Source organism: Rhinoraja longicauda, chromosome 18, assembly GCF_053455715.1.
Source record: "Rhinoraja longicauda isolate Sanriku21f chromosome 18, sRhiLon1.1, whole genome shotgun sequence".
In the NCBI taxonomy this organism is placed as follows: Eukaryota; Metazoa; Chordata; class Chondrichthyes; order Rajiformes; family Arhynchobatidae; genus Rhinoraja; species Rhinoraja longicauda.
Genome location: NC_135970.1, coordinates 40903364 through 40923464, shown reverse-complemented (window position 1 = coordinate 40923464; position 20101 = coordinate 40903364). Strand labels below are relative to the sequence as shown.

General features: G+C 46.1%; 1 protein-coding gene across 1 annotated transcript in view; it reads left to right on the top strand.

The window, feature by feature from the left end:
- rcn1 (reticulocalbin 1, EF-hand calcium binding domain) overlaps window positions 1-17982 on the top strand; it is a 37281-nt gene extending 19299 nt beyond the window's left edge. Inside the window, exons 3-6 of the mRNA XM_078415578.1 lie at window positions 4084-4262; window positions 9823-9883; window positions 10477-10676; window positions 13491-17982. Of these exons, the coding sequence (XP_078271704.1) occupies window positions 4084-4262; window positions 9823-9883; window positions 10477-10676; window positions 13491-13598 (548 nt within the window). The 3' untranslated portion in view covers window positions 13599-17982. The remainder of the gene's footprint in view (window positions 1-4083; window positions 4263-9822; window positions 9884-10476; window positions 10677-13490) is intronic.
- Window positions 17983-20101: the final 2119 nt, after the last annotated feature.

Genomic DNA, 20101 nt, shown 5'->3' with positions numbered 1-20101 from the left:
CCCCCCCCCCCCCCCCACCCCTACAATCAGACTGAAGAAGGATCCCAACCTGAAAAGTCACTTTGCCATGTTCTCCAGGACTGCTGCCTGACCCACTGAGTTACTCCAGCACTTTGTGTCTTGTTGGAGATTAATTCGGCTGTGGGTACCACTGTCCTGCTCCGCTCAAAGGGTCTGAGTTCAAAATCCACTCGGGAGATGAACACCAACATCCGGGCTGATGCTTCAGTGCATTTCCGAGGGGATGCTGCACTGGTGCATGTACTGTGTTAAACAGTAACGCTGTCTGCTTGCTCTGCTGGACATTAAATATGTCACTGTAACTGCTTTGAAGGGAAGCAGATGAATTGCCCCAAATGTCCTGCCCACTCCGTAGCCCTGAACCAATGTCACAGAAACAGGTTATCACATTTGCAGTTTGTGTAAACTAGTTTTGAGCAAAATAATCACTTCATTTCCCAAATAATAGCTGTGGACTGGTCACATTTCAAGTGCCGGGTGAACTGCAAGGGCTATAGAAATACTATTCTCTCTTTCTTAATGAAGAAACCCAATACCTTGTTTTGTAGAGTCGACCAATGCGTGCTGTTACAATGTTCAGCTTGTCGATGGTCCGTGTCCTGTTGCCTCGTGCCTGCGGGGAGCAAGTCTTGGTCCGGTGTCAGCTGGAAGCCCCATCTTCATCTCTGTTGATCCGTTCTTCCATTGACTTTCACCGATCTTGCGTCATTGCACAGACTCTGGATGGATACAGCGCATGGAATGCGAACTAAACGGCAGACTAATTGTACGGGCAGCACATCGCCACTGTCTCACAGCGCCAGGAATCAGGGTTCAATCCCGACCTCCTGGTCCTGTCTGTGGGGGGTTTGCGTGATCCCCCCCGTGACCGTGTGCTTTCCATTCAAATGCTCTGGTTTCTCCGTTCCCTCAGAGGGCAGCATGGTGGCGCAACGGCAGAGTTGCAGCCTGGCAGCCCCAGAGACCCGGGTTCAATCCTGACTACGGGTGCTGTCTGTATGGAGTTTGTACATTCTCCCCGTGACCCCATGGGTTTTCCCCCCGAGACTTCTCTGGTTTCCTCCCAAGATCATTAATGATACAACTGAAGATACTTGAGCCTGGAACAAAGCTCCTCAGTCTGAAGAAGAGTTTCGACCCGAAATATCACCCATTCCTTTTCTCCAGAGATGCTGCCTGAGTTACTCCAGCATTTTGTGTCTTATCTCGTCAGTACTACGTCCTGCAGCTGGGAAGATTGACCTGCAACCTTTCTTTAGTGCGTGATACAACTCCATCCAACTGAGCTTTCCCCTCGATTTCTTTTTTTTTTTAAATTATATTTTTATTAAGAAATATGACACATGAAAATGAAAAACGATGTCAGTTCAATGATGAGAATCACAGTCAAAGGATAGAAACAAAAATGGCAATACTACAATCAAAGTACTGTGTATCTCAATAGATTGAAATAAAAACTAGTCATACTTTCATACTAGTCATACTTGATACTGTGTATCAAAGATATTATAAGACAAAACAAAACGAAACAAAAGACAAAAAATAAAGGGGAGAAGGGGCGGGGGTGGGGGGGTGGAATCCATTAGTCAGGAGACAGAGATTGCAGAGAGTAGAAAAACGTTAATAAAAGATTGCCATTATTATAAAATTTATCAGAATTGCCACTCACTGAATATCTAATCTTCTCTAACTTTAGAAAGGACATGATATCACTGAGCCACTGAGAGCTGGATGGAGCCTTTCCCGTCAATTTCTACAGACTTTAGTTTTACCAGGTTTGTAGGTTAATTGGCTTCGGTACAAATTGTAATTTGTCCCTTGTGTGTGAGACGGTGCCAGTGTAGAGGGATCACTGGTCGCCGTGGGCTCGGCGGGCCAAAGGGAGCTGCATTTCTAAACTAAAACTGAACGTGTGCAGGGTGGCCGTTTAATGAACTACCATAAATTGTCCCGAGTGTGTGGGTGAGCGGTAGAAACTGGCAGGGAGCTCTGGTCAGCACGCAACAACAGCTTTTCACTGTACTTCGGTACACGTGATAATAAACTAAACTGAAACTGAGTTGATGGGAACATGGGGAGAATAAAATGGATTAGCGTCGAATTAGTGTAAAATGATTGCTTGATGGTCAGCATGCCCTTGGTTGGCCAAACGGCCCATTGACATTGACTCCCAATCCGTATCTCACATTAACCTAATACCTGGCAAACTCTCCCGGGTCTGATAGACAATAGACAATAGGTGCAGGAGTAGGCCATTCGGCCCTTCGAGCCAGCACCGCCATTCAATGTGATCATGGCTGATCATTCTCAATCAGTACCCCGTTCCTGCCTTCTCCCCATACCCCCTGACTCCGCTATCCTTAAGAGCTCTATCTAGCTCTCTCTTGAATGCATTCAGAGAATTGGCCTCCACTGCCTTCTGAGGCAGAAAATTGGCAGAATAAAATCCTGATGTAGTTAGAACATGTGCAATAAAATGGTTTTATAATTTGCATGAGGAGGTATGGGAGCCACGTTTCATTAGATGATTGGATGACTGATTTGCAGTCACCTGTTCTACACCATTTTGCTTTTATCGAAGCTGCCCCGTTCTCACTGCCACTGTTGGCACTGTCTGGTGAAGGCTTGTGAATTACTAACATGGTGCAGTATGTGAATCAAAGTCCTCTGGCTGGGACACTTTGCAATCGGCCTGCAGTGATTGCATCCAGGAACTCTACATCTAGCACAACAAGACAGGGCTTGGGGAGTTTATCAGGCTCTTTCCCCATGTCCTATTTTAAGTGGTGGTGGTTCATAGATTCGGTGCAGTCAACAAATATTTTATCCGTAGCCTCCAAGTACCAGTTATGAAAGATATAATTACCCACCCAAAGCATGTTTGCAACACGGCTCACGGTCTACTAATAGAACAGAATGAAACTTCGACAGGCGTATGGTAAAGAGCTTTGGTTGTATCATGGCCCAGGAGCAGAAGAGGTTACAGAGAGTGGTGGACATTGCCCGGTCCACCACAGGTACTGACCTCTCCACTATCGAAAGGATGTGTAGGTTGCACTGACTCAAAAAGGTAACCAGTGCCATCAAAGACCCAACCCACCCTGGCCATGTTCTCCTTTCAATCCAACCATTGGGAAGGAGGTCCAGGAGCCTGTAAACCATGACCACCAGGCTCAGGAATGGCTCCTTCCCAACAACCATCTGGTTTTGAACAATACGCAATACTGACCTTCTTTGTCACCCACAGCTAGTGACTATCAAGGTGAATTTAAGACTTCATGTTTGCCAATCTCTATAAATAAACGTAATATGACTTGCGTTCCAAAGTAGGAAGAGTGAAGAGTGTCTGACCTGCACTTAATTGTAATGTAGAAATCCTAACGCTTCTGCTTTCATAGCGATCCAAATTCCAATATATTTGTGACATTAACTTTATGTTGTAATTGGAGATTTTAGTGTTATTGGAATTGGCTGCTTGTTGATATTGTGTCACTTATGGCTTTGTTACTGCTCTCTGAATCTTAGTATTGTGGATGGAGGCATCAGCTGAGAGGCTTGAAGATGGCCCACCGAGTCCGCGCCGCCCAGCGATCCCCGCACATTAACACTATCCTAGCACATTAACACTAATCTAGCACATTAACACTATCCTACACACACTAGGGACAATTAAAAAAAACACATTTACCCAGTCAATTAACCTACATACCTGTACGTCTTTGGATTTGTTTTTCACTTACTCAAGGAAAGCTTGCCTTGATTTCCTGACCAGTATCATCATCTGCCTGTTGTTTGTTGGCTCTTTCTGTGCGCATATATCCTACATTGCTATAGGTAAACGTAAAGAGTCACGGGTCTCGATCCGAAACGTCACCCGTTCCTTCTCTCCAGAGATGCTGCCTGTCCCGCTGAGTAGCTCCAGCTTCGTGTGTCTACCTAAAGAGCTTACTAGGTTCATTGTTGCAATTCTTTTCCCCTCCATGCAGCAAAATGCGGTGGGGGAGGACGGTGGAGTGGGTTTGCAGCCTCCAGTAACAGAACCTGTCCTTCTGTAAACCGCAGAGAACCCAGAGGAGTTTCAGGACACCGCTGATCAGTTCAGCCTAAAGAAGATGCTGCCTCGCGATGAGCGGCGATTCAGGGCCGCAGATATGGATGGAGACATGGTGGCCACCAGGGAGGAGTTCACTGCCTTCCTTCATCCAGAGGAGTTTGAACACATGAAAGACATTGTTATTTTTGTAAGTACTGGAATCTCCATGCAGATCCATAATCTCTTTAGAACTGTACAACCTCAGTGCAGGAGGAGGCCAATTGGCCCCTAATACATGTGGCAGCACTTTGAAAGGCAAAGTAGATTGTGTTTTCAATTTATGATGCATCGTCTGCAAAGAATTTTGTTCCCTCTCCTTCTGCATCCTCCCTGATATCTCTTGGTCCCAATTTATTGGTGAAATCCCAACGATGGATACGGATGGCAACACCAGCGCAATCCAAGAGTCGCCGCCTCACAGCGCCAGGGTCCCGGGTTCAATCCTGACTTCGGGTGCTGTCTGTGTGGAGTTTGCACCTTCTCCCTGTGACCCCCATGAGTTTCCGCTGGGCGCTCTGGGTTTCCTCCCATATCCCAAGGATGTGTGGGTTTGAAGATTAATCGGCCTTAGTAGAGTGGATGCGAAGGTGGGGATAACATAGGACTAGTGTACTGGGTGAATGCTGGTCGGTGGAGAAGCAGTGAGACAAAGGGCCTGTTGCTATGCTGTATCAATCAAAAACAAACACAATCTCTTGCTGAAATACATTTTTTTTGTTTTGCCTTGCCTCCCTCATTGCCCCTCCTGTCAGCACTGATGAAAATAAAATACTTAACAGCCCTACAGTTACATTACAGTGAGTCAACAGCACACACTTACTGCTTTAAGAGCACCACAAGCTTATAGAAACATAGAAAATAGGTGCAGGTGAGGCCATTTGGCCCTTCGAGCCAGCACCGCCATTCATTGTGATCATGGCTGATCATCCACAATCAGTAACCCGTGCCTGCCTTCTCCCCATATCCCTTGATTCCACTAGCCCCTAGAGCTCTATCTAACTCTCTTATAAATTCATCCAGTGAATTAGCCTCCATTGCCTTCTGTGGCAGAGAATTCCACAAATTCACAACTCTCTGAGTGAAAAAGTTTTTTCTCGTCTCAGTTTTAAATGGCTTCCTCTTTATTCTTAGAATGTGGCCCCTGGTTCTGGACTCCCCCAACATTGGGAACATTTTTCCTGCATCTAGCTTGTCCAGTCCTTTTTATAATTTTATGGTCCAATAAACTACAATATGATCAAATTAAAGCAACAATGTCCAAACCAAAACAACATAAACCTTGAACGTTAAATCTTGATGTTAAACGAGTCAACTTGTATATCAGTTACCATATATTGGCAGCTTATGTAGGAAAATAACTGCAGATGCTGGTTTCAACCGAAGATGGACACAAAATGCTGGAGTAACTCAGCGGGTCAGGCAGGATCTCTGGAGAGAAGGAATGGGTGACGTTTCGGGTCGAGATCCTTCTTCAGATTGAGGAAGGGTCTCGACCCGAAACGTCACCCATTCCTTCTCTCCAGAGACGCTGCCTGACCTGCTGAGTTATTCCAGCATTTTGTGATACCATATATTGGCAGCTAGTAAACTATACATGTGCTTTTCTTACTACACAAGTCCTCTGTCCTGGCTTCTGTTGAAGTTACCAAATTATTCCTCTGCTACTGTCTCCCAAGACAACGCACTCATTACACCTCATCACACAGAGACCGCGTGATGCAACAATTGGTTCAGACAGTGGATAAAATTAATTATATGGTCATTCTGGCTTCAATATTCATTCCCCATGTAACTATCAGTCAAACAATAAGCTGTTCTTTCACTGCCAGATGACTCCAATAGTTCAGCACTGCACCAACTTTGTTGTATCAAGTCCATGGAACAGTATTTGACATTTCCATCCTTGGACTGTTTGCCCTACTTATGCATCCCATAATTTTATATACTTCCACTGGGTCTCCCTTCAACCTCCAACATGTGGCGATTGCATGCCCGAAAGGGATAGATATTTATTTATAACATGCAGTAACACACGTCTTGTTTATACACACAAAATGCTGGAGAAACTCAGCGGAACAGGCAGCATCTCTGGAGAGAAGGAATGGCTGATGTTTCGGGTCAAGACCCTTCTTCAGAAGGACTTCATCAGAAATCCTTCTGAAGACCCTTTTTCACAGGGTCTGAAGAAGGGTCTCGACCCGAGACGTCACCCATCCCTTCTCTCCAGAGATGCTGTCTGTCCTGCTGAGTTACTCCGACATTTTGTGTCCATCCTCGGTTGAAACCAGCATTTGCAGTTGCTTCCTACACGTATTGTTTCGTTTAGCTTTAGAGATGCAGTGCTGAAACATGCCCTGTGGCCCATCAAGTCTGCACCGACCAGTGATCCTCGCGCCCTAACATGATCCTGCACACACTAGGGATGATTTACAATTGTACCAGGCCAATTAACCTACGAACCGGTATGTCTTTGAAGCATGGGAGGAAATCAGAAATCCCAGATAAAACCCACGTTGGTCACGGTTGGATCGTACAAACTCCATACAGACGGCACCCAAAGTCGGGATCGAACCCGGATCTTTGGCGCAGTAAAGCAGAAACTCTACCGCTGCGCCACCGTGCCTCCCTCATTGTCGATGAACGTCTGTGAAGCTGTAACCTGTTGGGGAAGAGCAAACACAACATGTCACTCTGTTATCCCAATGAAATCACAGTCTAAACCAACTGAGAAAATAGCAACTCCCCCTCCCATTCCCAGTCTGACCTTTCTGTCATGGGCCTCCTCCAGTGCCATAGTGAGGCCCACCGGAAATTGGAGGAACAGCACCTCATATTTCGCCTGGGCAGTTTGCAGCCCAGCGGTATGAACATCGTCTTCTCTAACTTTAGATAGTTCCTCTGTCCCTCCCTTCCCCTCCTCCTTCCCAGATCTCCCTCTATCTTCCTGTCTCCACCTATATCCTTCCTTTGTCCCACCCCCCTGACATCAGTCTGAAGAAGGGTCTCGACCCGAAACGTCACCCATTCCTTCTCTCCCGAGATGCTGCCCGACCTGCTGAGTTACTCCAGCATTTTGTGAAATAAATACCTTCGATTTGTACCAGCATCTGCAGTTATTTTCTTATACTCTTTAGGCAAAAGTGGTTGACGCTGTGTCGCACAGAGTGGCCAGCTAGTGCACACACAAAAAAGCAGAGGGACTAGGGGGAGAGGGGGCGTAATTGGGCAGCAAATGGGGCCAGAGGAAAGATGGAGACAAAAGGTATACTTAAAATGAAAATGCTCTCTTGTGTGGTGGTGTGAACAGTAAGACGATAGTGTTGATTTTCAGGAAGAACTCACCACATTCTTTCTGTTGGAAACTGAATATTGAGGATCAAATATCTGAAATTTAACACAAACAATCAAGCCATAGGTTGTATAGCAGCACATCGAGAACATTCCTTCACCCCATTGTGTGGCTTCCCTAGTGAGGCGCAGTGTTTGTGCATTATTCTGCCCTGTTCTTCATGCTCCCCTTGTTCCAGACTGTTGCAGTTTTCACTTTACCGCCTATCCATTCAGATTTAGTTAACATTTAACGCAGTATAAACTGCAGGACAATTCAATGAATTGGCAGAGGGTAGAAATTCCCTCAGACTCCCCCTCCCTGGCTCTCAGACTGAAGAAAACATAGAAAATAGGTGCAGGAGGAGGCCATTTGGCCCTTCGAGCCAGCACCGCCATTCATTGTGATCATGGCTGATCATCCACAATTAGTAACCCGTGCCTGCCTTCTCCCCATATCCCTTGATTCCACTAGCCCCTAGAGCTCTATCTAACTCACTTTTAAATTCATCCAGTGAATTGGCCTCCACTGCCTTTTGTTGCACAGAATTCCACAAATTCACAACTCTCTGGGTGAAAAGTTTCTTCTCACCTCAGTTTTAAATGGCCTCCCCTTTATTCTTAGACTGTGGCCCCTGGTTCTGGACTCCCCCAACATTGGGAACATTTTTCCTGCATCTAACTTGTCCAGCCTTTTATAATTTTATACGTCTCTATAAGATCCCCTCTCATCCTTCTAAACTCCAGTGAATACAAGCCCATTCTTTCCAATCTTTCCTCATATGACAGTCCCGCCATATGACAGTCACCTATTGCTTTTCTCCAGAGATGCTGTCTGACCCGCTGAGTTATGCCAGCTTTTTGTGTCTAAGGCAGTGGGTACAAATTTGGCAGCTGCGTATATTTGAGATTTGACAGTGTATCTGCTTCTGGTCACCACCCTGCAAGGCCATGCAACACCGTAGCTGGTAGTGCTGCTGCCTTCCAGCAACAGAACCCTGGATTCAATCCTGATCTCTACTACTGAATTGGTTGGAAATATGGGATTAGTGTACATGGATCGTCAATGCTCGGTGCAGTCTCAGTGCGCCAATGGGCACGTATCCACACTCTATGATTCATAGAAACATAGAAAATAGTTACAGGAGTAGGCCATCCAGAATCAGTACCCTGTTCCTGCTTTCTCCTCATATCCCTTGATTCCGTTAGCCAAAGGAGTTGAATCTAACTCTCTCTCGAAAACATCCAGCCAATGGAATGTTGGCCATAACAAGAGGAGTTGAGTATAGGAGCAAAGAGGTCCTTCTGCAGTTGTACAGGGCCCTAGTGAGACCGCACCTGGAGTACTGTGTGCAGTTTTGGACTCCAAATTTGAGGAAGGATATTCTTGCTATTGAGGGCGTGCAGCGTAGGTTTACTAGGTTAATTCCCGGAATGGCGGGACTGTCATATGTTGAAAGACTGGAGTGACTAGGCTTGTATACACTGGAATTTAGAAGGATGAGAGGGCATCTTATCAAAACATATAAGTTTATTAAGGGGTTGGACACGTTAGAGGCAGGAAACATGTTCCCAATGTTGGGGGAGTCCAGAACCAGGGGCCACAGTTTAAGAATAAGGGGTAGGCCATTTAGAACGGAGATGAGGAAAAACTTTTTCAGTCAGAGAGTTGTAAATCTGTGGAATTCTCTGCCTCGGAAGGCAGTGGAGGCTAATACTCTGAATGCATTCAAGAGAGAGCTAGATAGAGCTTTTAAGGATAGCGGAGTCAGGGGTATGGGGAGAAGGCAGGAACGGGGTACTGATTGAGAATGATCAGCCATGATCACATTGAATGGTGGTGCTGGCTCGAAGGGCTGAATGGCCTACTCCTGCACCTATTGTCTATTGTCTATTGTCCAGTGAATTGGCCTCCACTGCTTTCTGTGGCAGAGAATTCCACAGATTCACAACTCTCTGGCTGAAAAAGATTTTTTCTTCATCTCAGTCCTAAATGGCCGACCCCTTATTCTTAAACTGTGGCCTCTGGTTCTGGACTCCCCCCCCCCCCCCAATATGGGGAACAATTTTTCCTGCATCTTGCCTGTCTAATCCCAGAAGAATGTTATATGTTTTCATAAGATTCCCTCTCATCCTTTCAAAATTCCAGCGAATATGAGCCCATTCTGTGACAAGATGGGCGTGATAGTGGGGTGTGCAGAAGCCGTGCCTGAGGATGTTTCAAAGATTGAAGAATGCCAGTTGTAGAAGAATGAGAAGGAATATCTTCCCTCAGGATCATGAATCTTTGGAAGTTGCTTCTTCAATGAACTGTGGGGGTTGAGTTACACAAAAATACATCCTGCGTCTCCAAGCAAACTTAAGATTTTTTTTATTTCTAGGAAACACTTGAAGACATTGACAAGAATGCTGATGGATATGTTGATGAGGATGAATACATTGGTAAGGATTAGTGTCTCTCTATCCGTTTTCTCCGGGTGCTCCGGTTTCCTCCCACACACCACAGATGCACAGGTTTGTAGATTAATTGGTTTCGTTGGTAAAATTGTACATTGTGCAGGGCAGTGCTAGTGTACAGGGCAATTGCTGATCGAAGTGGACTTGGTGGGCTGAAGGGCCTGTTTCCACACTGTATCAATGAATCTCTAAAGCACATGGTCCAGAGGGAGAACATCTAGCCCAAGTGGTTTTACTTACAGGAGGAAAAATTGGAAATTGGAACTGTTCCCCCGTGTTTGTTTGTGACAACCAATTGTTCTTTGGGCAGCCTGAAGAAACTCCATTTGATAGTTGAGCCTTGGGCTGGGATTGCTACTGGAGTTTGGGATAGAAGATGGTTCACGGAGGGCGAGAGGAGAGATGAGAGAAGGAAATGTGAATATTGAAATCCGACCTTGATAAGTCAATAAGCAGAGGCCGGGGCTGTGAGGAAGGCCACCACGGGGGATAGTTAAAGTCTCTCATGCATGGCCTCCATGCTCAGAAAGACCGAGGGTCACAAAGCCACTCTGACCCAGTGCCTTCTGCTCTTCCAGCTGATATGTACACAAAGGAGGAGGGCGTGATTGAGCCCGAATGGGTCAAGACCGAGCGGGAACTCTTCACGGACTTCCGTGACTTGAATAAAGACGGGAAAATGGACAAGAGGGAAATCCGACACTGGATCCTCCCAGAAGATTATGACCATGCCCAAGCCGAGGCCAAGCATCTCATCTATGAGTCTGACAAAAATAAAGTGAGTGCAAGTATATTCCCACTTTGTGTCTATCTTGGCATAAACGATCATTTGAGGTACTTTGTTTCTATACATTCCATAAACTCCAGATTGATTCCTTTCAAAGACAGAGAAGGTTGTGTGGCCTTGAAAGAGTTCTCTTTGAAGGTTGGCACAGTGGCTTCAGCTGGTAGAGCTGCTGCCTCATCACGCCAGATACCCGGGTTCGATCCTGTCCACAGGTGCTGTCTGTGCAGAGGTTGCAAGTTCTCCCGGTGACCACGTGGGTTTGCTCCAGTTTTCTCCCACATCCCAAAGGTGTGCAGGTTTGTAGGTTGATTGGCCTCTGGTCAAAGTTTTAGTCTGCTTTATTATTGCCACGTGCATTGAGGTGGAGTGAAAATGTTGCAGGTTTCTTGTCAAAGAAAAAACTATGCATGATTCCAATCAAGCTGTCCACAGTGAACAGATAAAGGATAAATCAAGCAATGAGCCATCAGGCAATGTGTCTCAGACCATCATAACACCGTGAAGAAGCGACCCGATCATGAGGCAGACCACATCCATTGCCAGTCGGCCATTCGAACGGGAGTAAATCACGGATTTCAGTGAAGGGCAGCAGTCTGGGACTAGTAGGTAGACACAAAATACTGGAGCAAATCAGCGAGTCAGGCAGCATCTCTGGAGAGAAGGAATGGATGGCGTTTCTGGTCTAGACCCTTCTTCAGTCTGGGATTACTTGCAGTCTCTCAGACAGGTTTTAGTGATTAGATCCCTCACTAGACTCTACACAAGTATCCAAGGTGAGGACTCAGCCTTGCCGATATTCCCTGGTGTTCCTCGTGGATATTGTGTCTGGTCCCATCTGGTCCCATCTAACACCATCATTGATTTCAATGGGGATTGTGGTTCAACGGTCCAGGATCATTGATTTTAGTGGGGAGAGGTAAGTGGTTTTGCTTTAAGTTGGTATTTATTCACAAAATGCTGGAGTAACTCAGCAGGTCAGGCAGCATCTCGGGAGAGAAGGAATGGGCGACATTTCGGGTCGAGACCCTTCTTCACTCTGAAACGTCGCCACTTCACTCTGAAGAAGGGTCTCGACCCGAAACGTCGCCACTTCCTTCTCTCCCGAGATGCTGCCTGACCTGCTGAGTTACTCCAGCATTTTGTGAATAAATACCTTCGATCAGTTAAAAGATTGTCACTGTGCCTCGGTAAAAGCAGTAATAAACTGAGCTAAACTAAAAGTGGAGAGAAAGAGGAAACTATCTGTGCTCTTCAGAGGAGCTAGTGTTTGTATGTATTGCTGGTCTTTTGACTTTAATAACATAATGGGTGCTCTATCGTATGTAAGGGTGATCCTAAGGTGGGATTTCTTAACACGGGAATGGCCCCTACAGCACAGGACTACAGACAGAAAGATCTCGTGCTTGGCTCCATTTTAAGGCACTCTTGTGTCATAAACCTCACTGGGGCACAGGAAGTCATAACCCCAAGAGATCAGGAGACCATTTGGCCCATTTCACCTTTTTATAAAGTTTGTCCAAAAATAGCCTCACATTCCTACCCATAACTGCAGTTTAATCCTTTTCAAGGTCATCTCCAGTTGACTTTTGAAAGCTCGAGTGGAATCTCATTCCACTGCCGTTCCACATTCAATTTCTATTTTAGCATCTTGCTGTTTATAGATTAGGGGTCTTATTTCTTACGTTACCACTGTGACGACACTATACTTGACTCAGCAATAATTTCTTTGTCATCATGTCCTGTCTGTGAAAAGCATTCCAGCAAGTCAGATACTTTTTAATGAACGATCCCAGTAGAATCCTCCAAGTTTGCGGATGACACGAAGCTGGGGGGCAGTGTTAGCTGTGAGGAGGATGCTAGGAGGCTGCAACGTGACTTGGATAGGTTAGGCGAGTGGGCAAATGCATGGCAGATGCAGTATAATGTGGATAAATGTGAGGTTATCCACTTTGGTGGCAAGAACAGGAAAGCAGACTATTATCTGAATGGTGGCCGATTAGGAAAAGGGGAGATGCAACGAGACTTGGGTGTCGTAGTACACCAGTCATTGAAAGTAGGCATGCAGGTGCAGCAGGCAGTGAAGAAAGTGAATGGTATGTTGGCATTCATAGCGAGGCGATTTGAGTACAGGAGCAGGGAGGTTCTTCTGCAGTTGTACAGGGCATTGGTGAGACCACACCTGGAGTATTGCGTACAGTTTTGGTGTCCTAATCTGAGGAAAGGCATTCTTGCCATAGAGGGAGTACAGAGAAGGTTCGCCAGATTGATTCCTGGGATGGCAGGACTTTCATATGAAGAAAGATCTATAGACTCGGCTTGTACTCGCTGGAATTTAGAAGATTGAGGGGGGATCTTATAGAAACTTACAAAATTCTTAAGGGGTTGGACAGGCTAGATGCAGGAAGATTGTTCCCGATGTTGGGGAAGTCCAGAACAAGGGGTCACAGTTTAAGGATAAGGGGGAAGTCTTTTAGGACCGAGATGAGAATGTTTTTTTTCACACAGAGAGTGGTGAATCTGTGGAATTCTCTGCCACAGAAGGTAGTTGAGGCCAGTTCATTGGCTATATTTAAGAGGGAGTTAGATGTGGCCCTTGTGGCTAAAGGGATCAGGGGGTATGGAGAGAAGGCAGATACAGGATACTGAGTTGGATGATCAGCCATGATCATATTGAATGGCGGTGCAGGCCCGAAGGGCCGAATGGCCTACTCCTGCACCTATTTTCTATGTTTTCTATGTTTCTATGAATACAGTTGACTTTTTTTTTAACCGCAAACCTTTTCATTTGATTTATTTATCGAATAGGATAAGCGATTATCAAAGCATGAAATCCTGGACAAATGGAGTATGTTTGTTGGTAGCCAAGCCACCAACTACGGAGAAGATTTGACTCGAAACCACATTGAGTTGTGAGAAGTCAGCAGATGGTGCCGGGATGATTCTCCTCCCACTCGCGTTTGGACACGTCTCTGTTGAAGAAGAAGATACGGATTAACAGGCTGAACATTCCTCCTGTGTGTCACGTGACTGCAGCTGATCGACCAGCTAATATAGTCGACTCTTTACCTCAATAACTCATGGGCTGCTTTTGCCCAAATATTTGTTTGCACCAAGACCGATCAATGTAAAAAAGACTTCTCTGCAGTAGGGTTGTACAGTTAAGAGAGTTCGAAACCATTGGACACCTTGTTTTGTTTTCTCCCCAAACAGGACTTTGGCTGCTGGATCATTCTTGCTCCATTATGTCTTCTGTTGCCGTAAAGGACAAAACCCCAGAACACCCACCTGGTGGGGACTACCAAGTGTCAGCTGCCTCCCATCCAAACTGTATTCTTGTTCATCCTGTTATGGGACCCTAAGGTACAAGAGAACATGGTCATATAACGTCACCCACATGGTGGGGCAAGGGCAGTATTTACATTGGAATGCCCAGAACTTCATGTGCCTTTCCAAATTGTACATCAATTGTTGAGTGGCACAGCGGTAGCTTTGCTGTCTTACAGCGCCGATGTCCTGGGTTAGATCCTGACCTGGGGTGCTGTCTATACGGAGTTTGCACGTTCTTCCTGTGACCGTGTGGGCTTTACTGACTGCTCTGGTTTCCTTCCATATTCCAAAGGCATGCGGGTTTGTAGGTTAATTGGATTTTGTAAATTGTCCCGAGTGCGTCGGATAGAACGAATGTATGTTTGGTGATCGTTGGTTGGCGTGGACCCAAAGGGCCTGTTTCCACGCTGTATCTCTAAACTAAACCAAACCCAGCCAGACGTGGACATGCAGGGTGATTCTTGTGTTGACATTGGCACTACATCTCCTGTCTGCCATCGTTGTGAGAGTACCATCAGTGTAGAAACATAGAAAATTGGTGCAGGAGTAGGCCATTCGGCCCTTCGAGCCTGCACCGCCATTCAATATGATCATGGCTGATCATCCAGCTCAGTAACCTGTACCTGCCTTCTCTCCTTCCCCCCTGATCCCTTTAGCCACAAGGGCCACATCTAACTCCCTTAAATATAGCCAATGAACTGGCCTCAACTACCTTCTGTGGCAGAGAATTCCACAGACTCACCACTCTCTGTGTGAAGAAATGTTTTCTCATCTCGGTCCGAAAAGACTTCCCCCTTATCCTTAAGCTGTAACCCCTGGTTCTGGACTTCCCCAACATCGGGAACAATCTTCCCGCATCTAGCCTCTCCAACCCCTTAAGACTTTTATATGTTTCTATAAGATCCCCCCTCAGTCTTCTAAATTCCAGCGAGTACAAGCCTAGTCTATCCAGTCTTTCTTCATATGAAAGTCCTGCCCGGGATCCCCGGGATCAATGTGGTGAAGGGTGTAAGAACTCGGGAAGAAACTTTCCCATCTCCATTTCAAAGGCATTTGCCAGTCTTGTCCGCAACTCCCACATTCTTTGGAAAGCCACCCAAAGCGCTGGAGTAACTCAGTGGGCCAGACAACATCTCTGGAGGACATGGATAGGTGACGTTTCGGGTCGGGGCCCTTCTTCAGACCGAAGGTTCTGTTCCCACGTTCTATGAATCCATTCATGAAAAAATTCTTCCATTTTATCTTTTCCAAGTGACACTTCATCTTGCCAATGGAAGTGTGTGGAGTAATTGGACTACTTTTCACATTCACCTCACTTACATGAAGTTCTGGCCATTTCCTGTCAAGCTGGGCGTTTGTCGATAGGATTAATGCCTAGGGATGCAGTAGTTCATTTGTTGATGAGTATCGGGGCAGGTGTGAAGAGGTGGCGTTGGGGCCCCAGAAAGAATACAGGCAGAAGAATTGGTGAAAGGAACGTCCCATCTGTGTTTGATGTAGGACCATCAAATTAGACCAGCATGCTGTAAAGATGTTACAGGGCTTCCATTACATTTATTTAAGGATTGGTCAGTTTTTAAGGTTGGCAATAAAATGTTGGGAGGCTATTAATGTAATTTGCCAAGGTCCTTCCCAGCTATGTAATCACAAAATTTAAGACTAAACAAAGTGAGATTAGGATGGGTCACAAAAACTCTGGCCAATATTGGTGGTTTGGCACACATAAAGTAACCGAGGCTGTCGGATCAGTCTTGCTTGCAAATAGATTGTGCTCTTTCCTCGTATTACCTGGGCTGATTCTCTCTGCACACCTCATGTGAAAGGTGGGTTTTAAGGAGTAAGAAGGCAAAAAAAGGAGAGGGGGGATTCCAGAGCCCAGACAACTGAAGGCACCTCTTCCCAACATTGTGAGTGGAAGATAAACATGTTCCACTGGAGAATTGGAGAAACGCAGCGATCTCTGGCTGCAGAAGAAAGGGACCGGTCAAGGCTTGGAGGGGTCCAAAAACAAGCTTAGGAAATTCAAGGTAGACACAAAATGCTGGAGTAACTCAGCGGGTCAGGCAGAGAAGGAATGGGTGACGTTTCGGGTCGAGACCTTTCTTCAGACTGAAGAACTTTGTTTTGGGTGCCGTACAGATGAATCTTGCTATACTTGAGTGAATTGTGTAGGGCAAAAGAGAAAGGAAAGAGAGTGCAGAATATAGTGTTACAGTTATTGGAAAGTGCAGATAAAAATAAATGCACAGGCCACCAGTGAGGGGGATTAGATGATCAGGTATACATCCGTGGCATGTGAGAGGACTGGTCAAGAGTCTCACAACAGCAGGGAAACAGCTGTTCTTGAATCCTGTGCTACGTGCTTTCAAGCTTTTGTACCGTCTGCCCAATGGGAGAGGAGAGACGAGAGGTTAACGGGCTTGTGTGATAGTTGCTTTCCCAGGGCAACATGAGATGTAGATTGAGTTTGGGGGAGGCTCGTTTGTTTGAGACAGACTGGGCTGTGTCCACAACTCTGCCTTTTCTTGCGGTCTTGGGCAGTGCAAGGCTTCAACACCAGTGGCGCAGCGGTAGAGTTGCTGCCTTACAGCACCAGAGACCCGGTTTCATTCCTGATTACCGGTGCTATCTGTACAGGGTTTGTACGTTCTCCCTGTGACCACGTGGGCTTCCTCCGGGCGCACCGGTTTCCTCCCACACTCTGCAGACGTGCAGATTTGTAGGTTAAATGGCTCCTGTAAATTGTCCCGAGTGTGTAGGATAGAGCTAGTGCAGAGGTGATGCTGGTTGGCTCGGACTCGGTGGGCCGAAGGGCCTGTTTCCACACTGTGTCTTTAAAAAAACGATTAAAAACCAGAACTTCGGTTGATCTCGCACAAGTGGACGATGCAACTTAAGAAACTGAATAGTGGTGAATTGGAACAGTTGTGTCCAGAGACTTGAAGGAGGCTTTCAGTAGCAAGCACGCCCAATGCAGGTGATGACACCATGGAGGTCTGAGTTGGTTGGCTTGGTGATGGCCTGGATATGTGGTTAGAAACTTATCTCTGGGTTAGACGGAACAGCAAGATTATGAACCGTCTGGCTTTGGGACAACAGAGCTGGGGATGAATGCTGACCATGGTCTCCACAGTAATAATTGTGTGTCCACTCACAGTTGTCAGAAGCGCAGTGTGATAGCTTAGTGAGTGCAGATGTGTGGGTGTGGTCCTAGTGAGGCAGAGGTGGGCACCTTCATCGAACCCAATGTACACGAATGGTATGGTTCTTTGTCCGGAAATGATGGTGGAGGGCAGGGATGGAGAGGTATAAAGTCTAAATCTCTGCCACGATATACTGAATAAATAATAATGAACCTGGTGAGATGTTGTGAGGGGAACTGAGAGGAGACTTGCATGTATGTGTTGAAGAATCAGTTCAGAGAATATCAGCCCAGGTATGGGGTATATGAAGAGAAGGCCAGTCCATGCATTAGATGTTTGTGTTCACTGTCTATCAATGTCATCAGTAACATGAAGGCTCAAGAAACTGCAGATGCTGGAGTTTTAGCAAAGTGCTGGAGGGACTCAGCAGGTCAGGCAGCATCTGTGGAGAGAATGGGCAGGTGCCATGTCGGGTGAGGTCTCTTCTTGAGAATGATGCTGGTCGGACTTCGATGCTGAGAATGCTATGACGTCAGTCAGCCCTACAGTTAGTGTTGGGGGTTGTGTGTGGAAGAGAGAGAGAGAAAATGTAGGCTTACTGTGACAAATAACTGCACAGCACACCATTTAAAGTTGTATGGCGATATCAGAGTGCTTTGCTAAGGTTATTTGTGACCACAAATCAGTGCAGAACTATAAACCGTGCTGCTTAAGTTCTCTAGGACATTTGTAGAGAATCCTTTCGGCAAGCTGTAGGCTCCTTTAGAAAACACTTTTAATCTAAACCTCTTTGAGCTCCTGCCTCACAGTGCCAGAGACCCGGGTTTATTAATGGGGAGGGGGGGGGGGGTGGAATAGGCAGGGGTATGGGGCCGAGGTAGAGAGATTCCATTAAAAAGCACTCGTCAGTAGGGGGGGAAGTGTGTGAGATAGCTACTGGTCAGGTAACTTGTCCCGAGACACAAGAACACACAGATGTTTGAATCTGGGGTGAGAAGCAAACTGCCGGAAGAACTCGGTAGGTCAGGCGGCATCTGTGGGAGCAGAAAAAAGGCCGACGTTTTGGGTCGACGCTCTGGAACAACCCTGGAATATTGACCTTTTCTTGCCTCCACAGATGCTGCTTTACCCGCTGAGTTCCTCCAGCGGTTTGTTATTTGCTCCATGAACCTCACTGACTATATTCATTGTTACACCTAAGCCAAGTTTAATTTATCTTGAATCATGTGATACAATCCTAACGTTTCAAAGACATGCAAACATTTGCCAAATAGAACAAAGGTGAGTTCCTCAACCACAATAAGTAGTTTTAAAGAATGTAACCAAGCTGAACTTTTCACATTTTATTTATATAAAACACTTTGATGTAAACTCTGCATAACCTCATTTTGTCAACCCAACTCCATTTGGGCCATGATAATGAAGTTAGGTTTACGTTGTACTTGTTGAACAGATAGGTACAAATGTGCTTTGGACTAATTGAGAGTTGCTATTTAACCACTTATGGGGCCAGGGTACACACCAGGTGCCTGAAAGTCCTCACTTGAACTACAATCTTTTCAATGAATAAAAGTTGTCACTAAAGCCATTTGATGATGTTCCTTTAAATAGAAGGGGAAAATACAACGGAAGGCGTCTTTAGGGATTGAGTCAAGCTGTTTCAAGTGTAAAATTATGAGAGGCATAGATAGGGTAGACAGGCACAACCTTTAATGCGAGAGGATGCAAATTTAACGGAGGTGGTGGGGGCAAGTTTTCACACAAAGGTTGGTGGGTGCCTGGAACGTGCTGGCACGGTGATTGGTCCCACTTGGCATCCTGTTCAACATGGACAGTGTGGGCTGAACGGCCTGTTCTATGTCAAGTCAAGTCAATTTTATTTGTATAGTACATTTAAAAACGACCCACGTTGACCAAAGTGCTGTACATCAGTTCAGGTACTGCGAAACGAACATTCAATGGCACACAAACATAACAGCACATACATAAACAGTTCACAGCGACCCCTCGGAGGGCCTCAAACGCTAGGGAGTAGAAATAGGTTTTGAGCCTGGACTTAAAGGAGTGGATGGAGGGGGCAGTTCTGATGGGGAGAGGGATGCTGTTCCACAGTCTAGGAGCTGCAACCGCAAAAGCGCGGTCACCCCTGAGCTTAAGCCTAGACCGCGGGATAGTCAGTAGCCCCAAATCGGCCGACCTGAGGGACCTGGAGATAGTGGTGGGTTAGAAGATTTTTGATATGGGGGGGGGGGGGGGGCAAGCCCATTTAGGGCTTTGTATGTGAATAGGAGGAGCTTGCAGTTGATTCTGTACTGTACTGGGAGCCAGTGGAGAGAGGCCAGAATCGGGGTGATGTGGTCCCTTTTACGGATACCCGTCAGGAGTCTCGCTGCGGCGTTTTGGACCAATTGCAGGCGGGGCAGGGATGATTGGCTGATCCCAGTGTAGAGGGAGTTGCAGTAGTCTAGGCGGGAGGAAATGAATACGTGGACGATTTTTTCAATGCCGTCAAATTGGAGGAATGGTTTGATTTTAGCTATGGGACGAAGCTGGCTTTTACCACAGCGTTGACTTGCTTGTCAAACTTTAATGCAGAGCTAGAGGGAGTGGAGCAAAGATTCACAACGTTAACCCTTCGAACGCCAGGTTTGCCACAGGAGAAGTTACAACTGGGGTGAGATGAAACGAATGAGAGTTGATCTCATTGAAACATTAATGGGCTTGGCAGATGGGTGTGGAGGTGCTATTTCTCTAACTAGGATGTCTAAGATCAGGGGGCCATCTCCAAATATAAGGCTTGGTCATTTGGGACTGAATGAAGAAATTTCTTTAACCAGTAGGTGGTGAATTGATGAAATTCTTCATCAAAGAGTGCCACAAAGACTTGGTCACTGAACTTTCTTCAAACAGAGATCAATGGATATTAATGATCATGGAGGCAGTGCA